At 40.1% G+C, this 26,677-nt stretch overlaps 1 protein-coding gene across 6 annotated transcripts in view; it reads left to right on the top strand.

Moving 5' to 3' along the window:
* LOC127454790 (ral GTPase-activating protein subunit alpha-1-like) overlaps positions 1-26,677 on the top strand; it is a 100,616-nt gene that overhangs the window by 16,667 nt on the left and 57,272 nt on the right. For 3 of the 6 annotated variants that reach the window (XM_051722204.1, XM_051722203.1, XM_051722205.1), the window contains exons 8-27: positions 1,146-1,284; positions 1,441-1,649; positions 2,005-2,250; positions 3,203-3,373; positions 5,329-5,445; positions 5,567-5,715; positions 6,115-6,238; positions 6,860-7,097; positions 7,308-7,472; positions 10,150-10,326; positions 14,088-14,212; positions 14,546-14,759; positions 14,849-15,025; positions 16,456-16,608; positions 16,720-16,913; positions 17,056-17,154; positions 20,668-20,823; positions 20,950-21,078; positions 21,288-21,413; positions 23,445-23,503. In XM_051722204.1, the coding sequence (XP_051578164.1) occupies positions 1,146-1,284; positions 1,441-1,649; positions 2,005-2,250; positions 3,203-3,373; positions 5,329-5,445; positions 5,567-5,715; positions 6,115-6,238; positions 6,860-7,097; positions 7,308-7,472; positions 10,150-10,326; positions 14,088-14,212; positions 14,546-14,759; positions 14,849-15,025; positions 16,456-16,608; positions 16,720-16,913; positions 17,056-17,154; positions 20,668-20,823; positions 20,950-21,078; positions 21,288-21,413; positions 23,445-23,503 (3,167 nt within the window). Of the gene's footprint in view, positions 1-1,145; positions 1,285-1,440; positions 1,650-2,004; positions 2,251-3,202; positions 3,374-5,328; positions 5,446-5,566; positions 5,716-6,114; positions 6,239-6,859; positions 7,098-7,307; positions 7,473-8,527; positions 8,669-10,149; positions 11,434-14,087; positions 14,213-14,545; positions 14,760-14,848; positions 15,026-16,455; positions 16,609-16,719; positions 16,914-17,055; positions 17,155-20,667; positions 20,824-20,949; positions 21,079-21,287; positions 21,414-23,444; positions 23,504-26,677 lie in introns of all 6 variants that reach the window. The other 3 variants (XM_051722206.1, XM_051722202.1, XM_051722200.1) reach the window with 2 other exon arrangements.

Raw genomic sequence — 26,677 nt, 5'->3', positions numbered from 1 at the left:
TATAATGGAAGTAGATGGTAACACAATTTTTGATGCTCAAAAAAGCAAATACAATCAGCATTAACATCATCCATACGACTCCACTGGTTAAATCAATGTCTTATATGCGAAAAAGATCAATATTTAAATATTTTTTATTTCTCCCCAATTTGGCATGCCCAATTCCCAATGCGCTCTCAGTCCTAGTGGTGGCGTAGTGTCTCGCCTCAATCCGGGTGGCGGAGGACGAATCTTGGTTGCCTCCGCATCTGAGACAGTCAGTCCGCGCATCTTATCACATGGCTTGTTAAGCGTGTTACCGCGGAGACCTAGCGTGTGGAGGCTCACGCTATTCTCCGCGGCATCCACACACAACTCACCATGCCCCACCGAGAGCAAGAACCACGTTATAGTGACCTCGAGGAGGTTAACCCAACGTGACTCTACCCACCCTAGCAACCGGGCCAATTGGTTGCTTAGGAAGCCTCACTGGAGTCACTCAGCACGCCCTGGATTCGAACTTGCGACTCCAGGTGTGGTAGTCAGCGTCTTTACTTGCTGAGCTACCCAGGCCCCCTATTTAAGTACTTTTGATGCAATCTCTCGTGTGACGTATTGGCGTTGGCATGCGCGACACACCCGGAAGAGCAGCGCTGTTTACAACTGAGTAGGAGAAACGCTTTACAAACTGAATGCTGTAAACAAATTGAAGCAAATTTAAACAAAGAGGAGATACAAGTATTTGCACAGCCATATTTATTTGAACCTAAGTTTTCTGACCAGGGGCACAGGGAGATGGAGGAGGCTGGACCAAAAAGCCTCAGAGAGAGACCTCAGGAGACGTGGTGGTGCACATGTAGGCAATGCCATGCAATGCCAGCAGAGGTAGAGAGCATCTGCTGCAATGAATGGAACGTTGGCATGCCATCACTGGAAAGACCGCTTGACCTTAGCCCTCTTGTGAACGCGCATTTTGGCTGAAGCCCTGAATATAATTTTTTTAACTACTGTATATTGCACAGTCCCACTTCACCCCCCACATGTACAACAGCACCACGCACTGCTTAACTCCACTAACCCACTGTCTTTCACGAAACACAGTCAGACTGCTTTGTCCCTGCTACTGTGTTTGTGCTCAGCTTGATGTGTGCTCTGTTTCACTACAGGCCAAAAGTCTGGAATGGAAGTATAAGGAGAATCACGAGAAGGGTTTTGCCTTCCTGTTCGCAAATTTCAAAAAGTATTACCTGCCCCATATCTTCCCCAACTTCTCCAAGGAGACCAGTTTGTACAGTCCTATTCTTGGTAAGACTATATGACAGTGCCATCCTCCTCTATTTGAAAGTTAAAAAAAAATCTTGTTGTTTTTAGGATATTAAACTTTCTTCTGTGGCAACACCAGATTCAGTTTCTCAAGAAGTTCTGAGGTCTAATTTGGATTTGTGTTCTGTTTTATAATAGATGTTCCACCCATGAGACCAAAGCCTTACTACATAGTTGTTAAAAGAGACCCAGAGACCAATGAAGCTCTGTACTGCACTAAAGAGAACTTCCTTAACGCCAGAGTCATATTTATCCGCTGGCTGGTTTCCTTTTGGCTGGAGCCCAGGCCCAACACAGGAACACACATCCCTGGCATGGAAGGAGAAAATGTGCCAAAGAACATCCAGGTTAAAAAAAAAAACTGTACATGTTTCATTGCACCCTCTCTGTCATAATTTACTCAACCACATGTCGTTCCAAAACTGTATGATTTTTCTTTCTTCATGAAACTCGAGCAGGGACTGACAGCATCAGTCAGCATTCAATTTCATTGCGTCTGTTTTTTTTTCCATACAATGAAAGTAGATGCAATGAATGTGAATGGTGACAGGCTAGTATTCTGCCAAATATTTAGTGTTTCACGGAAGATATACAGGTTTTGAACAACACCAGGGGTGAGTAAATGACAGGATTTTAATTTCACTTTTCTCTTTAAGGCAAAGGTTTTTTTACTGCACGTTTATGATGCTGTTGCTGTTTTAGAGAGCAGCGGCGGGCCTAGCTGCACGTGGGGAGGATGGCGGTCTGAGACCAGATGGTTTGGATGGGGGAGGTGCTAGTGAACCCGAGCAGTCACACTCCAACACCAGCACACTGACGGAGAGAGAACCCAGCTCCTCCAGTCTCTGCAGCATGGATGAGGAACATCTTACTGATATCGAGGTGGTCCGACGGGTCCTGTGCTCCTCCAGAACCAATGTCAACTTCATCACAGAGATCTTTCGTCAGGTAGCTCACCCATAAGGACAAAGAGCAACAGAAGCGCTTTAACAAACCTAAACATTAAATAAAGAGAAAGGATAAGTCTGAGCTATATTGTAGAAGTGGTAATGAGAACGGCTTATTGTTTTGTTGTCAGGGATTGTTCTATGTCCTAATGTGAGAAGTATATTTGATATGTGTTTACAAAGAGGAATTGGTATGTTTCCGACCATCACAGCTTAATCAAAGTGCATGTTAAACATGAATGGGCACTACTGTTCCAAATTGTAAAAAATCTCTAATAGTGGCCCACCAACAGTTAAAGAATTGGGTAGCCGATATACACATTGTACAATGGCAAATAAGACATACACAAAACAGCTAAAATGAAATAAAAACGTTTACACGGTTTACTAAAAATTCACTAAAAAATTAAAAACTGAAAATGTGCATTATCTTTTGTCAAGGCTATTGGTTGAGTTGGAACTGCCATAAGGGGGAAGACATAAGTAATTTCCCAGTCATTAACCTGTATTGTTCGGAACTCTAAGGAATTTACATAGACTGAATTTAAGAATCCTTTTGTGGGGGAAGGCTTATTTAATATTAGGTAGGTTAAGTGATTAGAATCTGAAGAAACAATGCAACGTTGGTGTGACCTAATTAATATTCATAAGCAACACTTTCACCATAATATAATCTATAAATGTGCTTCCTGGATTGCAAAGGCTACTTTTTGTTATTTACTAAATGATTCCAAAGATTGTTCCAGAACCGTTAACAGAACAGTGTGTCATGAAGTTCCTTTGGCTCCAGGTTTAAAAAAAAAAATGGAACCATTCTGAACCCTACTGGGTTCCCAACCCTTCTATCCTCTGCAGTGTGTTGGCCTTGCCTTGGATTTAGTCACAAATTTTTTATATACTGTCTATACACTGATTCTGTCTGTGTCTACAAAAGAATGTGTTAAATTCCGCAGGCATTTCTGTTGCCCATGTGTGAGGCTGCAGTGATGCGTAAGGTGGTACGGGTGTATCAGGAGTGGATCTCTCAGCAGGATAAGCCCGTGTTTATGAGAGAACCAGAGGAAGACCGATTCTCAGGCCAGCTGGACTCTGCCCACAAGCAAGGAGCTGATAAAGAGGAGGAGGTAGGACACAAGAAGAATGTTGAAGCTGTTATTACACATTTAGCCAGAGAGCCCGGTCCCTACTTTCTTCGCATGAGATATATTTGTGACCATATCTGTATTGGCCAATATCAGCATATATTTTTCATTATCCGGCTGACTTTTCAAACCATATACTCTTTTCTTTTTTTTTTCTGCCCTGTATTAAAATTATTAAAAATTAGGGATGCACTGATGTATCGGCTGCCGATATTTATTTTAAAACCATTGGCATATCGGTTATAAGCATGAAAACAATAAATGAAAAATATATGAAAAAGATTGGTTTATTTATAATTAATTAGTAACACACTTTGTAAAAACTGTGAATTCAAATGCACAATCCAGAAAAAAGAATATCCACAATATACAGAAGGGTTGACACTCCTAAGAACATGTAATATTTAATTTGTATTCTTTCTCGTTCTCACATTAATGAGGAAAAACCAGTGTTACAGACTTGACAATTGTGAAAACGGCACTTACCTACTGGCTACATGATGAGGGAAACCATTCAAAACATTTTGAAACCAGCAGACTTTGACTTCTGAGAAATCAGTATGATATCCATTAATGCTACACGAATTATGTTATTCGCAATATGGCCTTGTGCAATTACTTAAACTTAAAAGGCTGCGTTTCTGCATTTAGTGCTTTAGTCAGCACTGTGTGAGCAAGCGGCGCCCTCTAGCGGTCTGGACGGCATTATCCATATACCACTATAATACAGAATTTAAAAGGGGTTTTATTCCTTTGGTTTAAACATAGTTATTTTTCCATGATGTGGTTGACATTTCATTGGAATTGTCCAACATATGAATAGTATGAATTTGTGATGTTCTATCATATACAGTACACACATGTAAAATGTGAGTTCTGTTATTTAAACTGCAAAAACAGAAGTGCAAAAAAGATTTAGAAGTAGAAATTAACCTTTTTTTCATATCAGTCATTATTTCATCATATTTACTTATTTTTTTAATCTTTTTATCTTGTATTACATTTTTTTTATTGTGGTTTTCTGTACAATTTTGACCTGTCATGTGTTCAATAGAAATGATTTCTTGTTAGAACAGTAAAAAAAAAAACCTCTGTGTACATTTTTACAACATAATTCCTAAGAAAAATAGTGATCTGAAGACAAAATAAGGTAAGTGGTAAAATATCGGTATCGGTATCTCGGCCTATACGTTTTTATTAGTATCAATATCAGCAAAAAATTCCTAACAGTGCATCCCTATTAAAAAAAAAAAAAAAAAAAAACATGTAAGCAAAAACTGTACATTTTTAATATTGATTGTAATATGAGTTATTAGCTGAAATTGTTGTCTATCATTATTGTTCAAACTTTATATATCCATGCATTTGTATCATACTGCTCTACCTATTTACCTCACAATGCTGTTTGTTTTGTCTATTATATAGTGTAATGCCTGCCTTGGTTTAAACAATCAAGAAACACAAGATTTTGAGGATTATGAATTAGAGTAATCTCATTTCTTACCTAGAACTTGAAATGCAGTGTGGGTTTTTTTTGTGTTTTTTTTTTTGTGCCAGTTGCTTGTATAGACACATTGCTGTTGTTGAACTGTCTGGATCAGTGTGTGTGTGTGTGTGTGTTTGTGGGTGGGTTTGGGTGGTTTAGGAGGAAATTTTTTTAGGTTACAAACTGGTAATTACAAGGGTATTATGCTATAAATGTGGTTTATGAGGACATTTCAAGTGTCCCCATAATTCAGATCGATTAAAAAAAAAAAACATACTAAATGATTTTTTATTTTTTTATTTATTTATTTTTTATGTAAAAATGCAGAACGTTTTTTGTGAGGGTTAGGGGATAAAATCTATAGTTCATACAGTATACAAATCATTATGTCTTTGAAGAGTCCTCATAAGGATAGCCGCATCAACGTGTGTGTGTGTGTGTGTGTGTGTAGGATATGGGGCTCACAGTTTCCGTTCACAATCGAAGCCCTAATTGGTGCAGGAGTAAGTCATCTGACACTGAAGTCCTGGAGTACAATGTACATGCTGGTGTCCAGGCCACACTACAGGTAACCACAGTCCCAGCCCTTACATGTCATATTTGATGATGCAGGAACTGATTTAGGGGAGAATTTGTGATAAATGTCTGCACTCTAGTCTAATCTAATCTTCACCATCTCTTCCTCACAGGTTTTCATCACCAACTCCTCTAACGTCTTCCTTCTGGAGGCAGCCAATGAGCTGAAGTCACTTCTGGAAGAACATGTCGACATGTGCAAGCGTGTGCTGAACATATACCGCAGTCTGGTCATGCATGAATCCATGAACCAGAAGACCTGGTATGACCTTTGAATCAAATCAGTGTATCAATGAGTTGAGTTAAGGATTTAGACGCAGCTTGAAATGAACAGTGATATTATTATAAAGAAAGCTATACTAAAATATTATTTTATTAATAATTAAAATAATCTCAGTATGCATTAATTTTGAATTACCTTTGAAACCTTTCTGCTGACACAAATCAAGGTCAAACAAATGCCACTGAATTAAATCTAGTCTCACCCTACAATGTTTCACTCTGAAATACGTCACGTTATGGAAGTTAAATGCATTGTGAAATTTCTACTCAGGTTTATGTTAATTTAGGAAGGCCTTGATTAACAAGCTCTTCCTGTGTGTGTGTGTGTGTGTGTGTGTGTGTGTCTGTCTGTCTGTCTGTCTGTCTGTCTCTCTCTCAGGGAACAGATCCTGTTGGTGTTGCTAAGAGTAACAGAGTGTGTGATGAAGAGGCCGCCATCCATCATGCCTCATGGGAAGAAGAGTAACACTTTATCAGGCCGACTGGCTGGAGCCATTTTTCAGGTGCCACCCACCAACACACCACAACAGCTAGCGAGTAAAAGCCACTGTTTGCAGCACCCAAGTTTTCATATAGTTAAACTCTAATCAGTTTTGACAGCCAAACCAGATTGTTCAGATGTCATGCATCATTACCGCTTAGTCTCGTAATGTCTAGGTCTAAAACTGGGTAGGCTGTACTATCAAGTAAGAGGATATGATTGTACTTATTTATCCCCTGGGGTAATATAAATAATATAAATATTATTAATAAATAATAAAAAATATTAATGTGTGTTGTGATGTATTTTTCTCTTATTATTACCATTATAGCATGTCCTAACCAGGTGTGATGCAAGAAAGCGAATACATCTCTTGCATGTTATTCTGAGTTTTTGTCCAAACCAGCCATGTCTTAGAGAAAAGTAAAATTTTCCTGCATTTGTTCTGGTTAACTCTGCCCACAGTGAAATCTCATTTGCCTAAAACCCACCTCCACACGTGTTCTGATTCACTCTGATTTTGTTACTTTGTGTAGTATTTTGCTTTCACATACTGGATGCTGGAACTTTTTTAAAACACCAGTGTCAGCCAGTAGATATGCGTACTTTGCTCGTTTTTAGTGTGGTCTCTCTCTCTAAACAGACTCTGATTGTGGCCTGGATCAAAGGGAATCTGAACGTGTACATCCCTCGAGAGCTATGGGATGACCTGCTCTCTGTACTTTCCTCTCTTACCTGTTGGGAAGAGCTGGTCACCGAGTGGTCCCTCACCATGGAAACACTTACCAAGGTATTAGCACGCAACCTTTATAGCCTGGACCTGAACGAGCTGCCCCTGAACAAACTCAGTGAGCAGAAACAGAAGAAACACAAAGGCAAAGGTGAGTTTATTAAATAAAAAATACTTTCATACATGCACACAGACAAGTTGTATCAAAACAACAAAATTAAAGCAAAGCAAGCATTGTTAAAGTTTTTTTTTTTTTTTATATATATATATTTTTTTTTTACATTTTGTGAACTGATTTTGAGGTTGGACTGAAACACTGTCATATATAAATGATATGTTTTATTTTTTTGGTGACATCTAGGTGGCGTCCATGAGGGGCAGAAAATCGCTGTGGATCGGTCGTTCTCCAAAGGCTGGAGTCGAGACCCACCAGGCCAAGCAGCTGCCATGAGACAGCGCAGTGCCACCACAGCTGGCTCACCTGGCATAGAGAAGGCGAGGAGCATCGTCAGACAGAAGACAGTGGGTGAGTCCAAAGGCCAGACCCCTCCTCCTCTCTCTATATGCCAGTCTAAAGCTAGTTTAGTCAAGAACTTTTAAATAGTACAGCTTTGGCTCATGTTCATATCTGAATTACTCTGGTACAGGGAGAAAAAAAAAAAAAAAACATGAGCAAAGATTAGATATTTATTAGAAGAGAATATGACATGTTGAAGTTGATATCCTTTCTTGGGCTGCATCACAGTTTGCATACTTTGGCACCATTAGTATGAACTTCACTAATTATAAGAAAGTGCATGATTTTGAGAATGTAGTAACAAAGTAAAGGGACATACTAACATTTCATAAAATCTTCATTTTATAAAACTGTGTCTTGATACCACAGACTCTTCACCTGGCATATAGTTAAATGAATGATTTAAGGAAATTACGTTTTACAAATGTAAAGTTCTCACATTCCTTGCCACTTCAACTGAATACGTTGAAAGACAAACGTCCCAATTTGTGGGCAATAATAGATCAAAAATATGTAAGGAAGCACACTTTGAGTAGTAGCACATAAGCAGTGTTCTGATTTGAGATGCATGAATCCCTATCTCCCTAATCCCTAATCTTGCATACTATATTATAGTATTGATAGTATACAAATTGGAATGTAGCCTTAGGCTAAAAAACTCTTTGTTCCTGCAGTTTGGCTCTGCAATTGGAACATGATGGATTGTTTATAACATATGGCATGTTTCTCTAATAACATTTTTCCCCTCATGAATATTAAACTCTATTTTTTTCAGATATATGATGTTTGTGTATGTAGTCAGTGCTGATTTGAAAAACACTAGATTACGTAAAGCAAATGCACTTCTTTACTTAATCTCTTCTTTGTAATGCTCACCTCTTTCATCCATCAATTTCTCTCTCTCTTTTTCTCTTACCTCTTTCATCATGTTTCCTGTTCTGTTTGAACATCACTCCTCATATCTCTTTCTGCCCCACTTCCTTTTTTTTTTTTTTTTTTTTTTTCGCTGTCCGTCATATTGTCCTATCTCTTTTTCTCTCTCTGGGTGTGTTTGTGTACTGTAGCTCTGCGTAGTTGCTCTACGGGGGACAGCCTGCTGTCCTCAGCCTTTATTCGCAGTGCTAAAAGCGCACCTGTCCTGATCCACCCCGTACACCCTCTCCTGCCTGACTATGTCCTCACTCCCCTAGCCGATGAGCTGTCAGGTAGAGCCCTTTACGCCAGTATCGGCACTCTCGCCTCTGACTGCGTTAATGGCTCCTGATTGTGCATGTATGTGTATAGAATGTGTGTCTATATATGCACTTCCTGTAAAAAGCATTCCCTAGCTGCCCCTTATAGTATTGCGTATATAAAGTGATTTTCATTTAATAGACCTAGTATTGTGTGTGTATACATAGTGGTTTTCTCAGTAGATTTTAACGTGTTTGTGTGAATGAAAATGTGCAAGAGTCCTTCTCATTCATCATTGCTTTAGGGCTGCTCTCTGCAATTATGCAGTGGTTGCTTTTTCACAGGGTGAATATATAGGCACATCCGCACTAATACATTTTTGACTGAAAACGCATTGTTCCAGTCTTGATGACATGTGAAAACATAGCAAAATCAGCGTTTTCCTCCCCCGAAAATGGAGACTTTTGAAAACGCTCTCTAGTAACGTACTTTGAAAAACGATAATGTTCAACTGAAAACATATTGGTGTGTATGCGGCCTATGTAAACTGTCAAGATACATCCTGGTTATATTTCATCCCATGATCAAAAGAACAAAATAAGAAATGTTACCTGGGCATTTCTCATGAGATTCGTTCAACCACCCTTTTGAGTCTTGTGTGTGTTTGAATCTGTGCCTGATTGTTTTCTTATCCTTGTTCATTATAGCATTATTCCTTGTGCACTTTGCATCACCTCTAGAATTCTTTTACCCAGTATAACCCCTCTTCACACCCAGATATTTTGAGAAAAACACTCTCTAAAGGTTTACCTTTTGTCTGCATTTCTTTGCTATCATGTTTGTTTGGATGGTTAGATTTTTAACTGGTGAAATAACAAGATGGATAAAATGTTTTATTTGTTTTGTCTTGTGGTTTGATATGTTTAGTTTAACCTTTTGAGTTTAAGTTTGTAAATTTATTTTGATTTACAGCTGGTGTTATCCGTGTGTTTTTGTGCATGTACTGTATGTATTTGCATGTACAGTGGTATTGTATATGGATCAGTTAATATGATAATACTTGCTAGGTATTTTCATAACCATATAGGTGTCTGAAATTAAAATAGTGGACTTCAACTGTTTGTTACCAAAAGGGTTAGTTCACCTAAAAATTTAAATTCTGTCATAATTTAGTCACCCTCCATGCCTGTATGATTTTTTCTTCTGTGGAATGTAAAATGAGATGTTAAGCAGAATGTTAGCCTCAGTCGCCATTCACTTTTATTGTTTTTTTTTTTTCCCCCCGTACAATGAAAGTGATCGTGACTGAGGCTGAGTCATAGGGGTTTTTGGAACAAAATTAGGTTGAGTAAATGATGATAACATTTTCGGAAACCTAGGTAAACTACCCCTTTAACACAATTTATGTTGTGGACAATATTGCTCTGTGCTTAGTTATATTACCAAATCTATGCATAAACACACATCTTGTATCTATGAACACATGCTGATTGTTGTTTCTGTTCATGTTCAGACATGGAGGAACCTCCTATCGCCCCGCGCGGTCAGCGGATTCGGCACTGCTCTCAGAGCGAGAGGACTCCGTCGTCAGAGGTGTTCTCCGCCTCTGGAGACCTGGAACAGCCCCCTCTTCCCCGCAGCAGCAGCGCCTCTGACATCATGGAGCCCTTCATTGCTGAGCGTGTCAAAGGTGCACTTCCTGTCTCTGACAGTCCCTCTAACTCCACCCACTTTACCACCACCAACTCCCCCCACTGCTCCCCATCCCCACACCAGCTCACTGACCCACCCCCTGACAGCCAGGCATCCTTGGAGGTGGGCGAAAGCATCTATGACCATCTCTGCCAGATGCCAGGGCAGCAACCTCCCTTTATCCCTGATTGGTCCTGTCCAGCTGCAGCCGAGACAATTCAGATCGAGGGAGAAGGCGAGGAGGACGTCTTCAACGTTTTCAAGGAGTTTTGTAGCAGGGAGGACATGGTAGGCGAAATTGGGGTGTTTGGAGAGAAAGTTGAGTCAGGTTCAGATAGTAGACAAGCGCAGTTTGGGGATAGTGGGGATTGGGCATTAGAATGGGATCGAGAAATGGAACAAAGCGAGAAGAGTTTGTATGAGTGCTTAGAGCAGTGCGATTGGGATTTGAGTGTTATGCAGAAAAGTTCTAGTACGGAGGGTCCAGTAGAGGTCAGTAAAGCCACACAGTTACACCGCCAGAATGCTACGGACAGGGCGAGCGAAAGCGAACACAGCCCATCACCAACCCAGCTTGCAACAAGGCCCAAGCTCTCCCATCCTGACCCCAAAAAGCGGCACAGCGGTGGGGTCCACGTCAGTTTCCGCCCGTCCACGGAGTCCGTGCAGTTTCACAACCCCCTGGACCCCAAAGAGGCACACTGGAAGACCCGACTTCGCCGTCTCGGCCACTTTAGCAGCCACTCGGCTGGTGGGAGCGGGGCAGCGGCAAAGGTCAGAGAGGGCGTTGGGGAAGGGGTCGCCTGTTGCGAAACTGTGGAGCTGGATAGAGGCTCCATCAGCGGGGCTAGACGTGGTCGACTCAGCCGCCCGTCTCTCCGCCCGCGAGGTTCCCGCTCCAGATCTCAGGAATCAGGGTGTAGCCCCTCACGGCAGCAGCAGGTGGCACTGTTGGGTGGGGTGTATAAGTCTATGGTCCATGCTCTCTCCAAACCCAAGGCCCAGGCGGTGTCGCCCCAGCGCCACGGCAAATCACCCGCCACTGAAGCACACCTGAAGGATCTGTACACTCAAGTAATGGGCTATTTTGGAAGGAAAACCTCAGGTGAGCGCTCGAAAGGCTCAGTTCCCTCTCACAACATGGAAGACATGAAAAAAGTGAAAAAATGCGCCTGTCCGTTTTCCCTTCTTTTTTTCTTTTCTTGTGACTGTTTGATTTTAGCTGAATGCGGATTGATTTGAAACCTCTTTTTGTATTTTCTTTTCAAGTAGCTCAATTCCAAAAAACAGACTCCCAAAAGACCAACGGTCCCCGACCTGTGGGACGGCTTCCCCTCCTCCTCAAGCTTCTGGGACCTAATCTCTGCTGCCCCTCTTCCCCTGGATGCTGCATGCGACCTCATGCCTACCTCCCCACCCTCTCTCAATCTCTCACACACACACACATACACACACACGTTCACACGTTCACATTTACACAAACTTAATATCTGAACTCTATAGAGATGAACAGATGTTTTCTAATCTAATATTATGTTTTCTAACCTGTGTGATTATTAATATTGTCATTTCAACATATAGAAATATTACGGTTTCTATACAAGTTAAGCTTTATTGACGACATGTAGCATGTGTAAAAACAAACACAAATCGCATTAACAGTAATGCACTTACAGTGGAGATCTTAAGGGCACATTTCGCAATAATACTCATTTAAATGCACACTGTTTCGAAGTATACTCACAAGACTGGAGATTAAATTATAGTCTTTCAACTCATTTCATGACCATGTAAAGCCAGTAGAACTGGGAACTTTTGCATGGTAAGCACAAGGATACCGAAACAATTAAGTGACAAAACTGTCCTTAAAGCACTTTGTAATGGGGCAAACTCCACCCACTGGAAGTACCAGCTATAAAAGTAGGTCCATGGCTAAAAGATCGATCTCGACAACTTTACAACTCATATACCAATAACAAATATTTTTGTATGGAAGAATTTAAGCGAGTTAACAAAAATTCGAAAATGCACATCTGCTTTTAAACCCTCTGGAATATATTGCCCTATAGACTTCCATTGTAAGTGCATTACTGTAAACAGGATTTTTGTTTGTTTTTACAAATTGAAGGATGAGTCAAAAATGTTGTGTTGGTAAACTGGTAATAGTTTCACAGATGCGGTTGATGGAGCTTAACTTGAACTGAATTTTTCTTAGTGTATTCTGCAGCCACAGTTTTTTTTTTAATGCCAGTAGAGGGCAGCACTATCCCTTTGAAAGAGAACTATGTTAGTGCTCGCCTTGTCTTCTGACGGTTAAAATATTACATTATTTGAGATTATAGCTTGTGTTACTATGTGTTTAAAGCTTGCCAGCTTGTCAGTAGCATATTAGAAGTTATTACAATAGGAATGCTACTGTTAGTATGGCTCCTTTGGACAGTTTGATAGTGCAAGCTTTTAGTTAATGACTTGAGACACAGCTTGTAGTCTGAACTAACCAGACATCAAGGAGAATACAAAGCCCAAGTCACAGTCCCCACTATGCATCGTACCCAGAGAGCTACCGAGTTTGAATGATTTTTAACAAGTTGCTCCCTAACTCTGCTTTTGGAATGAAGGCTGCCTTGTCTTACCGTGGGTGACTCCTCTAACATACTCACTGCTGTCTCACTTTAACCACAGTCACCTCACTAACTCCTAGGTTTGGACTTCCAGGGTTTGCTCTGTCTGTCTTTCTGTCTGTCTGTGTTTGGGGACTGCATGAACTGTGAGTAACTGCATTGCTTTGCTGGATGAAATCAGTTTTTTGGTTGGCTTCCATTCAGAATTGTGTTTTTTTCTGTGTGTCCTGGTTTAGTATTTTATGTTTTTTGATGCCCAAGGAATTTCTATTGTGTTTCAAGGACAATAGTGCTGAATTTTTCCCCCACTCCTCGTTTTCATTACCACAAGCAAGTTTTACAGGCTTGTTGAAGCCGTATATTCTTGACACAGGTTTCAGCAAACTTTTACTACTGTTCACACCCACAGTTTGTACAGTAATATGCTTTAATAAGTGCTTTCCTGCCAAAAAGATTGATGATATAGGGTTGACATATCCATGAACATTTTTTATTCAACTTCTGGATTTTAGTTAAAGTATACATGTTTAAGGAAAATTGTATATCTTTGATCCTGTAACTGGACCATTTCTTTTAAGTTTTTCACCATTTAACTTTTTTACCTGCACTAGTTTACTTTAAATGGTCATGTGATGTGACAAATGCATTTTTAAAAGTATAAATGTTCCACACAGTATGTTAATATGGCTATAAACTGCATGTTTACCTCAGACTTTTTAAAAAAAAAAAAAAATTTATAAATAGTTTTCGATGATTGTCACATTGCAGAACATTGCTGAAACTGCTTGAAATTTCATGTCAGCTATCAAATGAACAGGAATGGGTGGTCACAATGTAATCTATGCCTTGAAGTCAGTTGCTTTTTTGGATGTCAAAGAAGATGCTAAAAAGAGACTAATGTAAAGCTTGAGCAAAAACTCATGGCACATGGAATTTATTTACTCACTGTCCCCAACCTCAAACTAATTATGTATAATTACATTCGAGAGATGTTGACTGATGCAGAAGTTACTACTAAGAGACAATCAGTCAGTACATGGTCCACTAGGTCATTTGTGTTTGCATAATATGTAATGTGTTGCCTGTGTCATACTGCAAAATTACTGATGAGGTAACCTGTTGTGTATCTGTAACATAGCCAATAAAGATGAGCTGACGCCAAAAATGAGGCCCATGTCCAATGATGCTGGCAGCAGCAACCCAAACGTCAGTGACCTCATGGACGAGTTTATCCAGGAGAGGCTGAGGGCTAGGGGAACTTCTGTATGTCTGCACTACATTACACTACCCTTTTATCCTTCTGTTCAATCATATCGCATCTAAATAAAATATAATTGTGCACACATGGAGCCTGCTAATTATGTATACAAGCTTTCAAAGACAACATGAAATTGGTACCACAATGTATTCAATGTGACGGTATTCCGAGTTCAACAGAATATTCAAAAGGTAATCTAGGGTGGGACTTGATACATCAACATTATATACACATTTTGATGACTATGATTATGAAAACTTTTAAAGTAACTAATCGTTTTCTTCAGAATAACATGCACAGATGAACATCAATGTGGTCAATGTGTTTACCATTAATAGAGCATGACAAGGCGTGGCAGTAGCCCAGGCAGTCTTGAGATTCCCAAAGATCTACCAGAGCTCCTGAACCGTCAGAATGCCACACGACCTGCAGATGACCCCGGTGTACCCTCTGAGTGGACTTCACCGGCCAGCGCCAGTGGAAGTGACCTTATAAGCTCCGACAGTCAATCAGATTCCTTCAATGCTTTTCAGTATGAAAACAAGTTTGAAAGTAAGTGCTTCAACACAATTTTAATTGAGCTGAAAATGACAAGTTGACAGCTGTTGAGGCTGTTAAAATATTTTTGTATTTGTGTGCAGATTTCAGTTTCCCACCCGAGACGTGTGCTCTTGGCTCTACTGATCAGGATAGTTTGAGTGGAACGGGGCAAACTGCTGAGGAACAAGAGCTTTCTAGCCTCACCACACTTCACATCGACTCTGAGAACAGCAGCCTCAGTCAGCATGGCCTCTCTGCTGACACAGTCACCATTACTGGTACACTCTTATGCACACAAGCATACAAAGGGGTGTTGTGGCGTATGAGGTAGAGATCTGTGTTGGTATCTGAAAGGTTTAAGATTTGAACCTCTTTAGGGGTGATCCATGAGCCACCACCATTGTAAGCATGGATCTTGGGGGAATGTAGGTTAATCCAATAATAAGTGTACACAAATGGTCCGAACCAGAGTTCGATTTCAGCTCCTGTCCTCGCAAGTCTCTTTCACAATGTATTATTTGATTATTTGCAGCAATGAGAATTGCATTGTACTATAATAAGCATATATAATAAGTATACATCATTAATAATGATGGTTCCCTCTGGCAATTACTCCGGATTGATTTCATTCCAATTTTAATTTGTACTGTTCCACATCAAGGTGGGAAATTAACAGGGGCTCGGGGCAAAAATGCCACTGAAATGGACAAAAACACATGGAATTCAAAATGTGGTGGTAAAAAAGGCTCCTGTTTTTGTTAATAACATCTGATATATTTATAATTAGTGGTGATCGATACAAGATTTTTAATGTCTATGCCAAAACCCATCTGGAGAGCAGGATGGCTGATGGCCGTTAATATAAATGCTAATAAACATAATACAATTTAACAACATCAAATCAGAAGTACACAAAATTTGTAAAGTGAAACAAACACTTATTTTATGCAATATTTACTCAGATTTGAAAACAAAGTGTTGACTATCCTTTTACAAATCCTTTGGTAGATTTTGGAACTGACACGAGGGAAAGTTGACATTTCTGTTAATCAGCCAAGTGAACATGGTAGTCGGTCGATGCCGATAATTGCAAAATGGCCAAATATTGGCCGATCTGTATGACCAATATATCAGTCTATTACTAGTTATAATACGTACATTGGAATCTTCATTTGAACGATTCCATATGGATTCTTAAAATCCCATAATCATTCTTTTAATCTGCCTGTTTTCAGTGGACAAGAGAACATTTTCACTGAACATTATTTGTAGCTTGCCGCCTGTCCTGCAGGTGTTGCAGAGTCGATGGCAGATCCTCACATCATCGACCCGCAAAGGCAGGCACTCCGCTTCTATTGCTCCGCATCAGTTCGATGTCATGCTCCTGCTTAATTCTGTGACCGTTTGCTCCGCTCACTGAAAATAAACTGTCCCAACGTTATTTTCCCCTGTACTATACTTCCCTGCCCATCGGCCCACCTCACTTATGCTGCTATCCGTCTGTCTGAAAAGCCTGCCGGAGGCCAAAAGTGCAGGAGGGATGGATGATATATAGCCAGTTTACTAAGTTAAGCAGGTCTGAGAAATCTCAAAATATAATGTAACCTAATGCTACAAGATTTACTTAATAATAATATGTTAACCAAGGAGACTATTCTCATGTTTTAAAGTCGTAAATGGACTGTAATATGTAAAGTAATATCCACAGGTTCAGAAAGTGCATCTCCCATGCACTCTCTGGGAGGTTCTCGATCACAGACACCATCCCCTGCCACACTGACCGCCGAACACGTACAGCGCAAAGACCTGCAGCTGGATGAGAAAATGCACCATTCTGTCCTGCAGACCCCTGATGACCTTGGTAAAAAACACATTCGCTCACACATAGTGTATATTAGATGGTGTGTGTGATCTGTTGTTCTTATTTAGTATTTTGCAATCTTTGTAAAGACTGCTTGTTTGCACTTTTCAGAAACCAGCGAGTTTCCGACAGAGGACTGTAGTGTGATGGCTGGAGGCAGTCTGACTGGCTGGCATGCTGATGTCGCCACGGTGATGTGGAGGAGAATGCTCGGCATTCTGGGAGATGTCAACATCATCAAGGACCCTGAGATCCATGCACAGGTCTTTGACTACCTCTGTGAACTCTGGCAAAACTTGGCCAAGGTGAGCACACACACATACTTACACACACACACACACACACACACACAGGCAGAGTGCTCTCAAAGGATGATTTACAGTGCAGTTGATAATCAAATTCCACTGGAAAGAACGTCCTTGTGTCTCTGTTTTTCCATCTCTGTAGATCAGAGACAATCTCGGGATCTCCCTCGACAACCAGTCGTCTCCACCACCACCAGATCTGATTCCACCCCTGCGGATTCTGACTCCCTGGCTTTTCAAAGTAAATTCCTGTATAAATCTCCTTTTCCTAAAAATCTATTTATCTGTTGTTCTATCATTCAATCTATCCATCGTTCTGTTCATCATTCTGTCCATCTATCTATCTGTTTTTATTTATTTATCGTTCAATCTATTATTCTTACTCTCTATCATTCTATCTATCTATCCATCATTCTATTATCATTCTGTCCATCTATATATCTGTTGTTTTATTTATTTATTGTTCAATCTATCGTTCTTACTATCTATCGTTCTGTCCATCTGTCTATCATTCTATCTATCATTCTGTCCCTCTATCTATCTATCTATTGTTTTATCAGCCACAACATTAAAACCACTGACAAGTGAAGTGAATAACATTGATTATATTGTTACAATGGCACCTGTCAAGGGATGGGATACATTAGGCAGCAAGTGAACAGTCAGTTCTTGAATTTCATGTGTTGGAAGCAGGAAAAATGGGCAAGTGTAAGGATCTGAGCGACTTTGACAAGGGCCAGATTGTGATGGCTAGATGACTGGGTCAGAGCATCTCCAAAACGGCAGGTCTTGTGGGGTGTTCCCAGTATGCAGTGGTTAGTACCTATCAAAAGTGGTCCAAGGAAGGACAACCGGTGAACTGGCGACCGGGTCATGGGCGCCCAAGGCTCATTGATGCGCGTGGGTAGCGAAGGCTAGCCCGTCTGGTCCGATCCCACAAAAGAGTTACTGTAGCACAAATTGCTGAAAAACTTAATGCTGGCCATTATAGAAAGATGTCAGAACACACAGTGCATCGCAGATTGCTGCATATGGGGCTGCATAGCTGCAGACCGGTCAGAGTGCCCATGCTGACCACTGTCACCACCAAAAGCACCTACTATGGGCACGTGAGTATCAGAACTGGACCATGGAGCAATGGAAGAAGGTGGCCTGGTCTGATGAATCACATTTTCTTTTAGATCATGTGGACGGCCAGGTGCGTGTGCATTGTTTACCTGGTGGCAGCAGGATGCACTATGGGAAGAAGGCAGGACGGTGGAGGCAGTGTGATGCTCTGGGCAATGTTCTGCTGGGAAACCTTGGGTCCTGGCATTCATGTGGATGTTACTTTGACACGTACCATCAACCTAAAGATAGTTGTAGACCACATACACCCCTTCATGGCAGTGGTATTCCCTGATGGCAGTGGCCTCTTTCAGCAGGTTAATATACCCTGCCATACTGCACACAATGTTCAGGAATGGTTTGAGGAACATGACAAAGAGTTCAAGGTGTTGACTTGGCCTCCAAATTCCCCAGATCTCAATCCGATTGAACATCTATGGGATGTGCTGGACCAACAAGTCAGATCCTTGGAGGCCCCACCTCACAACTTACAGGACTTAAAGGATCTGCTGCTAACGTCTTGGTTCCAGATACCACAGGACACCTTCAGAGGTCTTGTGGAGTCCATGCCTCGATGGGTCAGAGCTGTTTTGGCTGCATGAGGGGACCTACATGATATTAGGCAGGTGGTTTTAATGTTGTGGCTGATCTAATCATTCTGTCCATGTATCTGTTGTTCTATCCATCATTCTGTCCATCTATCTATCATTCTGTCTATCTATCTGTTGTTCTATCCATCTTATCTATCGTTTTGTCTGTCGTTCTGTCTATATCATTCTATCTAACGTTCTGTCCGTCTATTGTTCTGTCCATCTATTTATCATTTTGTCCATTGTTCTTTCTGTCTATCTATTGTTTGTCTATCTTTTGTTCTGTCTATTGTTCTGTCTATCATTCTGTTTATCTATCGTTCTTCCCATCTGTCTATCTATCGTATTATCTATCGTTCTGTCCTATTTATCGTTCTGTCCATCTATCTGTCATTCCATCTATCATTCTGTCCATCTATCCTTCTGTCCATCTATCTATCATTCTATCTATCGTTCTGTCCATCTATCTATTGTTCTGTCCTTCTGTCTATCGTTCTATCGTTCTGTCCATCTAACGTTCTATCTATCTGTTGTTCTATCTGTCGTTCTGTCTATCATTCTGTCCATCTATATATCGTTCTGTCCATCTATCCATCTATCTATCATTCTGTCCATCTATCTATCGTTCTTTCTATCTATCATTCTATCTATCGGTCTGCCCATCTATCTATGTAATGTTCTATCTATCTATTGTTCTATCTATCATTCTGTCCATCTATCTATCGTTCATTCTATCGTTCTGTCCATCTATCTATCGTTCTGTCCTTCTGTCTATCGTTCTGTCCATCTAACGTTCTATCTATCTGTTGTTCTATCTATCGTTCTGTCTATCATCTATCCATCTATCTATCATTCTGTCCATCTATCTATCGTTCTTTCTATCTATCGTTCTGTCTATCATTCTGTCCTTCTATCTATCATTCTATCTATCGGTCTGCCCATCTATCTATGTAATGTTCTGTCTATCTATTGTTCTATCTATCGTTCTGTCCTTCTATCTATCGTTCCGCCCATCTATGTAACATTCTATCTATTGTTCTATCTATCGTTCTATCTATCATTCTGTCCATCTATCTATTGTTCTCTATATCGTTCTGTCCATCTATCTATCGTTCTGTCCATCTATCTATCGTTCTGTCCTTCTATCTATCGTTCTGTCCATCTATGTAATGTTCTGTCTATGATTCTGTCCATCAGTATATCATTCTATCTATTGTTCTGCCCATCTATCAATCGTTCTGCCCATCTATCTATCGTTCTGTCTATCTGTCTTTCATTCTGGCTATTGTTCTGTCTATCATACTGTTTATCTATCATTCTGTCTATCTGTTGTTCTTCCCATCTCTCTATCTGTTGTTCTATCTATCGTTCTGTCCTTCTGTCTATCGTTCTGTCCATCTATCTATGTAATGTTCTGTCTATGATTCTGTCCATCAATATATCATTCTATCTATTGTTCTGCCCATCTATCTATCGTTCTGTCTATCTGTCTTTCATTCTGTCTGTTGTTCTGTCTATCTATCATACTGTTTATCTATCATTCTGTCTATCTGTTGTTCATCCCATCTCTCTATCTGTTGTTCTATCTATCGTATTATCTATCGTTCTGTCAAGCTATCTATCATTCTTTCTGTCTAGCTATTGTTCTATTTTATCGTTCTGTCCATCTATCTATCATTCTGTCTATCATTCTGTCCATCTATCTATGTAACATTCTATCTATTTATTTTTCTGTCCATCTATCTATTGTTCTATCTATTGTACTGTCTATCTATCATCTAACTCTCTATCATTCTATCCAATTATAGATCTATCTACTTTTCATTTTCTCTCATGTGATCAATAACGTGTCTCTCTGTCTAGCGATTTCTGTCTGTCTTCCTTTCTATTAAACTATCTAGTCTCTCTAACCCCCTTCCTTATTCATCCTCTATTTTCAGCTGCATAAATACATTTTTAACAGATTATAATGTTTTTTTTTTCTTATAGATCTGCAGCTCTCTGTTATGTGGTATCTGTTGGTAACGGTTTTAATCAGTCATTCTGTCTGTGCGCAGGCCACTATGTTGGGTGAACGCTATAAGCAGGGAAAACTCCACGCCTATAAGCTCATATGTAAGATCATGAAGAGGAGGCAGGATGTTTCCCCAAACTCTGACTTTCTTACACACTTCTACAACATCATGCACAACGGCCTGCTTCACCAAGACCAGGTGAGGATTTGCGTGGTATCTGTCAGTGCCTCTGTATATGTGTGGACATCATTTGTATAAAAGTACAAATGTAAATGTTCTTGTGTAATTTGACATTGTTTTAAAAGTTGTTTTCATTTGCCTTAGGATATTGTGAACACCATCATCAAGCACTGCTCTCCACGATTCTTCTCTATTGGACTTCCTGGAGCCACTATGCTCATCCTGGACTTCATTGTGGCAGCGAGCCGTGTGACTGCCTGCTCATCCCTCAATGTGAGAAACCAGCAAACTGTTTCCAGATGTCATTGTCCCTACACACAAACATCCATGCAAATGTGCCCACAAAGTCTCTACAAAGATGTATCCAATGCCTGTAACTTTTTTTAACTGTTATAATTTCAGCCATAGTTCAATGAATGCACTCTCAATCTTATGTCTTCCAATCTCTTTTGTCTTTCTCTGGTTCTTGGTTTCTCCCTTAGGCTCCTCGGGTAGAGGCTCAGATCTTGTTGGGCTCCTTGGTGTGTCTCCCAAACCTGTACAAGGAACTTCCTGCCTTGCACCCCACAACAGCTGACATCATCATAACAAAATTCACAGATGTCAAGGTATAATATCCTATTCCAGGATTCCACACAAACCAGTTAAACTTTCAAAAATGCGTTTCGAGACCCCTGCATTTTGTTTTGTTTAATTGTGCTCTATCCAGTTGTTTTGAACGCAAGAATACATCCTGTATAAATGGCCTTTAAAAAATGCATGTGATCAGAGTCTGACTGACATGACCCTAAACCAGGGCTTTTCAACTTTATCAGCAAGCAGGCCAAATGGAAAAGATCTTTGGGGCAAGCGGGCCGAGCCAGAATTGTTTTTGCCTGCAAAAAGCTTCTATCTACAGATAACAGTTCTACGATATACTATAATATTTCTTCATGAAATAAATAAAACATTTGTATTTTATTTTATGTGAAACATTTCCTCCTAGCAGTAAATTCTGAAAATGTACTGTTAACTTGACAAAAACAAACAAAATGAACTGTGCTTGACAGTCCATTCTTGTTGGAAATTTTTCATGTTTTTTCATAAGGACCGAACATTTGAAGTCATTTAAAGAATTTCAAAAACATTGGTAGATATACTGTATCAAAAAGCCAGCTGGAAAACTAAATATCTGGTCGATTGCATTTCTCTACTTTTAAAACATGCCCACAGTACATGATAGGATATGAATCAGACGTGATAAAAGGTGAGAAAATTGCGTTTTAAATTGCACCTGCGAAAATAGGATGGGGGAGAGATGCTGATTTTATAATGGAATGATTGACAGTTGAGACGCATTCTCCACAGCATGTGGGCATGTGTTAAATCTTACCACAAATAGTGCACATACGATTTTATCATAAGGAAAGCAAGAGACAAAATTGACAACCTCGCGCGGGCCACTGAAAATTTAAAACGGAACAGATTTGGCCCCTATTCAACTGGCAGCCTGCCCTAAACCAACATAATTATACAGGGCTCTTAAAAGGCATTGTTCACCCACAAAGGAGAATTCTGTCATCATTTACTCACCCTCATGTTGTTCCAAACCCATATGCCTTACTTTCGTCCATAAAAAATGCAAAATAGATGTTTAGCAGAATGTTAGCCTTAGTCACTATTCACTTTTGTTGCATCTTATTTCTATACAATGAAAGTGAATGGTGACTGAGGCTAACATTCTGCCTAACATGTCCTTTTGTGTTCCACAGAAGAAAATATGACATTTTGAACATCCCTGTTCAAAATAATCTCTTGACATTTCATACTGTTACAATATGACCACCTACCTTCAATCAAGACTTCCTTGTGTGCTTGTATGTGTAGCCTGTGTTTAACCTCTGATCCACCGCTTGCTCTTATGAAGATCCAAGTAGCTGAATGTATGCTGCTCCCTCGTTTGTTTAGAGTGCATGGAAATGTGCTGTAATTGTTCCTGCCAGCACTAATGTGCTAATGGGTGATTAGTTATGCAGGCAGCATTGAGGCAGGCTCCACAGGGCTGTTGTTATTGTGTTGCCGTGTTGTTCCGAGCAACGGTAAGGAGCTTATGTCATGCAAAGAGGCTTCTGTCACTTATGCAGAAATTCACATGATGGCATCTGATAACCAGGAGCAGGCGGTGAATGACAAGACTGTGGTTAAAGTGATCATCTTTCCTAGCGCGCGTGTGTGTGTGTGCACAGATGCTTCTTTTCCAGATGGTTAGATCTATCATGTCCAGAGTTGCCAGATTGCTGGTTTTATGTCAGATTTTGTGTCTGTTGTGAGCAGTTTGTTCTGTATCTGATGATTCTGATCATTATCTCTTTGTCTGTCTGCATTATCTCGCTCTGTGCATCTGTGTCTCTGGTGGGAGAGTGTTTGGTGTAGTGTATGTTTCTGTGTGAGAATGTGCTGTGTGAAAGTCTGTGAGGCTAAAAAATGGGTGTCGTATAATCTGACTCCCTAGATGGAGTGAAATCGATCTGAATCAGTATGTTGTCAGTTTTCTGAACAGGATTTTAATGCAGCCGATATTTTCAAGTTCAGAATTTGTTTCGATAAATTGTATGTATTAATGAATAGTCATTCTGTATTTTTCTTTTTGCCTGTTTCAGGAGCACATAATCAAGCACATCTTGACTTCTGCCAGAGACGAGCCTTCTGCCCCAGCAAGGTGCAAACCCAAACACACTCATTATGAACATTTACATCAACATGAGGTTAAAGGAGCAGTGACCACCCACTTTTTTAGCAATTAGAACTCTGAGGAATTTTCTGAAATGTCTAAGCCTTGAATGAAACTAACCAGGCATTACAGAAAATATTTTTAAAAAAGTGGAAAAATAAAAATATATAGATTAAATGAATGATTTATTGATTGTCCCATAATTTTATCTATGATAGTTTAATAGCCTTCCTCTGTAATCCATTATTTATAGTGCCAAATGTAAGCCTCTTATTTATCATATTTTAATGTTGTTGTGTTTTCCAGGTCAGTGCATGCACCTTGTCAGGTTTGGCTTTGTAAAAGCAAACAAGCCTCGTGCTAGACAGATTAATAACTCTGTACATTATGATGTTTTGGTCAGTGTTAAAATCAGTGTTAAAAGTCTATGTGTCTTGTCATATCTAGACAGATTAGGAGCAGTGTCATTTAAAGTAATCCAGATCTCAGTAAGATTAGGGTGGATTCTAATGGGGCTCAAGTAATCAGAAGCCCCCATAACTCCCTGTAGAATAAGTCTGGGTGTTTTTGGAAAGCCTTGGGTAATAGAAGGGGCAGACGGGAGACGGGATTAAACATTTAAAAACAGTCAGAGCCATAGCCAAGTGATTAGGGCACGTGCTCCAACACATTGAGCTCATACCCCTGCAGCTCCCCTTCTGTGTACACCACTGACAACAATAAATGTTTTTTTTTTGGGAGTAAATTAACTTCAGAAGATGTTTCTCTGTCTGTCATTCAGAGGTGTTCACTGATTTGTTCAGCGACAATTTTTGTAAAACACCTTAACCTGTAGGTGGTAACAAATTAACCTCTTTTATGTGTTTTATGAGCCTGGTTTTATGAGTCATTAAGTTTTGATAAAGCACCAGGTCCTTCACAACTGAAACAAGTCTAATTATACTTGTGCATCTACACAAGTACACATTACTTGTGTCTTTGTGCATGACACAAGTAATTTTTCCAGCAATTATTTACAGACAGATTGTTTCACTTTTAATTGACCATATCACAATTCTAGTGGGTCAGAAGTTTAAATACACTAAGTTAACTGTGCCTTTAAGCAGCTTGGAAAATTCCAGAAAATTATTTCAAGCCTTTAGACAATTTTTTTAGACAAGCTTCTGATAGGAGGTGTACTGAATTGGAGGTGTACCTGTGGATGTATTTTAAGGCCAACCTTCAAACTCAGTGTCTCTTTCCTTGACTTCATGGGAAAATCAAAAGAAATCAGCCAAGACCTCAGAAAAAAAAACTCTGGTTCATCCTTGGGAGCTATTTCCAAATGCCTGAAGGTGCCACGTTCAAGTATATATGCAAGTATAAACACCATGGGACCACGCAGACATCATACTGCTCAGGAAGGAGACACATTCTGTCTCCTAGTGATGAACGTAGTTTGGTGTGAAAAGTGCAAATCAATCCCAGAACAACAGCAAAGGACCTTGTGAAGATGCTGGGGGAAACCGGTAGACAAGTATCTTTATGCACAGTAAAATGAGTCCTATATCGACATAACCTGAAAGGCTGCTCAGCAAGGAAGAAGCCACTGCTCCAAAACCACCATAAAAAAGCCAGACTACAGTTTGCAAGTGCACAGGGGACCAATATCTTACTTCTTGGAGAAATGTCCTCTGGTCTGATGAAACAAAAATTGAACTGTTTGGCCATAATGACCATCGTTATGTTTGGAGGAAAAAGGGTGAGGCTTACAAGCCAAAGAACACCATCCCAGCCGTGAAGCATGGGGTTGGCAGCATCATGTTGTGGGGGTGCTTTGCTGCAGGAGGGACTGGTGCACTTCACAAAATAGTTGGCATCATGAGTAAGGAAAATGATGTGGATATATTGAAGCAAAATCTCAAGACATCAGCCAGGAAGTTAAAGCTCGGTCGCAAATGGGTCTTCCAAATGGACAATGACCCCAAGCATACCTCCAAAGTTGTGGCAAAATGGCTTAAGGACAACAAAGTCAAGGTATTGGAGTGGCCATCACAAAGCCCTGACCTCAATCTGATAGAACATTTGTGGGCAGAACTGAAAAAGCGTGTGCGAGCAAGCAGGCCTATAAACCAGACTCAGTTACACCAGTTCTGTCTGGAGGAATGGTCCAAAATTCCAGCAACTTATTGTAAGAAGCTTGTGGAAGGCTACCCAAAACATTTGACCCAAGTTAAACAATTTAAAGGCAATGCTACCAAATACTAACAAAGTGTATGTAAACTTCTGGCCTACTGGGAATGTCAGGAATTGTGAAAAACTGAGTTTAAATGTATTTGGCTAAGGTGTATGTAACTTCAACTGTACCTCCTCCTCTCCTTCATATATATATATATATATATATATATATATATATATATATATATGTATGTAGATGATGTGTGTGTGTGTGTGTGTGTGGTATACAGCAGGGTTTCTCAACAATTACCAATTAGAAGGATAGAACTGTACATTTACAATGTTTGGGGCAACAGTGACCTCTATTGTCGAATCTTGTTAATATATCCAGGTTTATGTAAACGACCGTAAGTAAGAGGCTGCATTTCTCTGACGTTAATTATTAGCTGTCCAATCACAATAATCCATCAATGCTACGAATCTTTCTTTTTGGATAAGGTCTCTTTACGTAGCGTTGCATGCACTAGCTCCATGCATTACCGTGCTAGTCTGAATGCAATCCAATCTCTGGATATCATAATTTCAGAGCTGCAGTCCCAAGTAGGGTTGCCACCCGTCCCGTAAAATACGGGATCATCCCGTATTTAAAGATGAAATGATGCATCCCGTACCGAATCAATACGGGACACGATTTGTCCCATATGTAAGCTGGTTCAATGGCATCACCGCAAAATCATTCAAGATAATTAATTTAACCTTGATAATTGGAAATTGGAAATTGTGCCTACGGTGGGTAAGGGACCATCTGACAAGTACTCGCATTGTGCTAAAACGTGCTAAAACTGTGGAGAGTGTGGTAAAAGACCACCTGACAGCCAGCAGAACCAAAGCTACAAATGTTGGCTACCACCCCCCGCCCCGGTTCGTCATGGATGACTGGCATTCAAAACAAGTTGGTCGCAGTGGGCAAAAGGTTGAAAAACCCTGTATACAGTATATATACTG

Source organism: Myxocyprinus asiaticus, chromosome 17 (assembly GCF_019703515.2).
Source record: "Myxocyprinus asiaticus isolate MX2 ecotype Aquarium Trade chromosome 17, UBuf_Myxa_2, whole genome shotgun sequence".
NCBI lineage: Eukaryota > Metazoa > Chordata > Actinopteri > Cypriniformes > Catostomidae > Myxocyprinus > Myxocyprinus asiaticus.
This window is presented reverse-complemented; position numbering and strand designations above follow the sequence as displayed.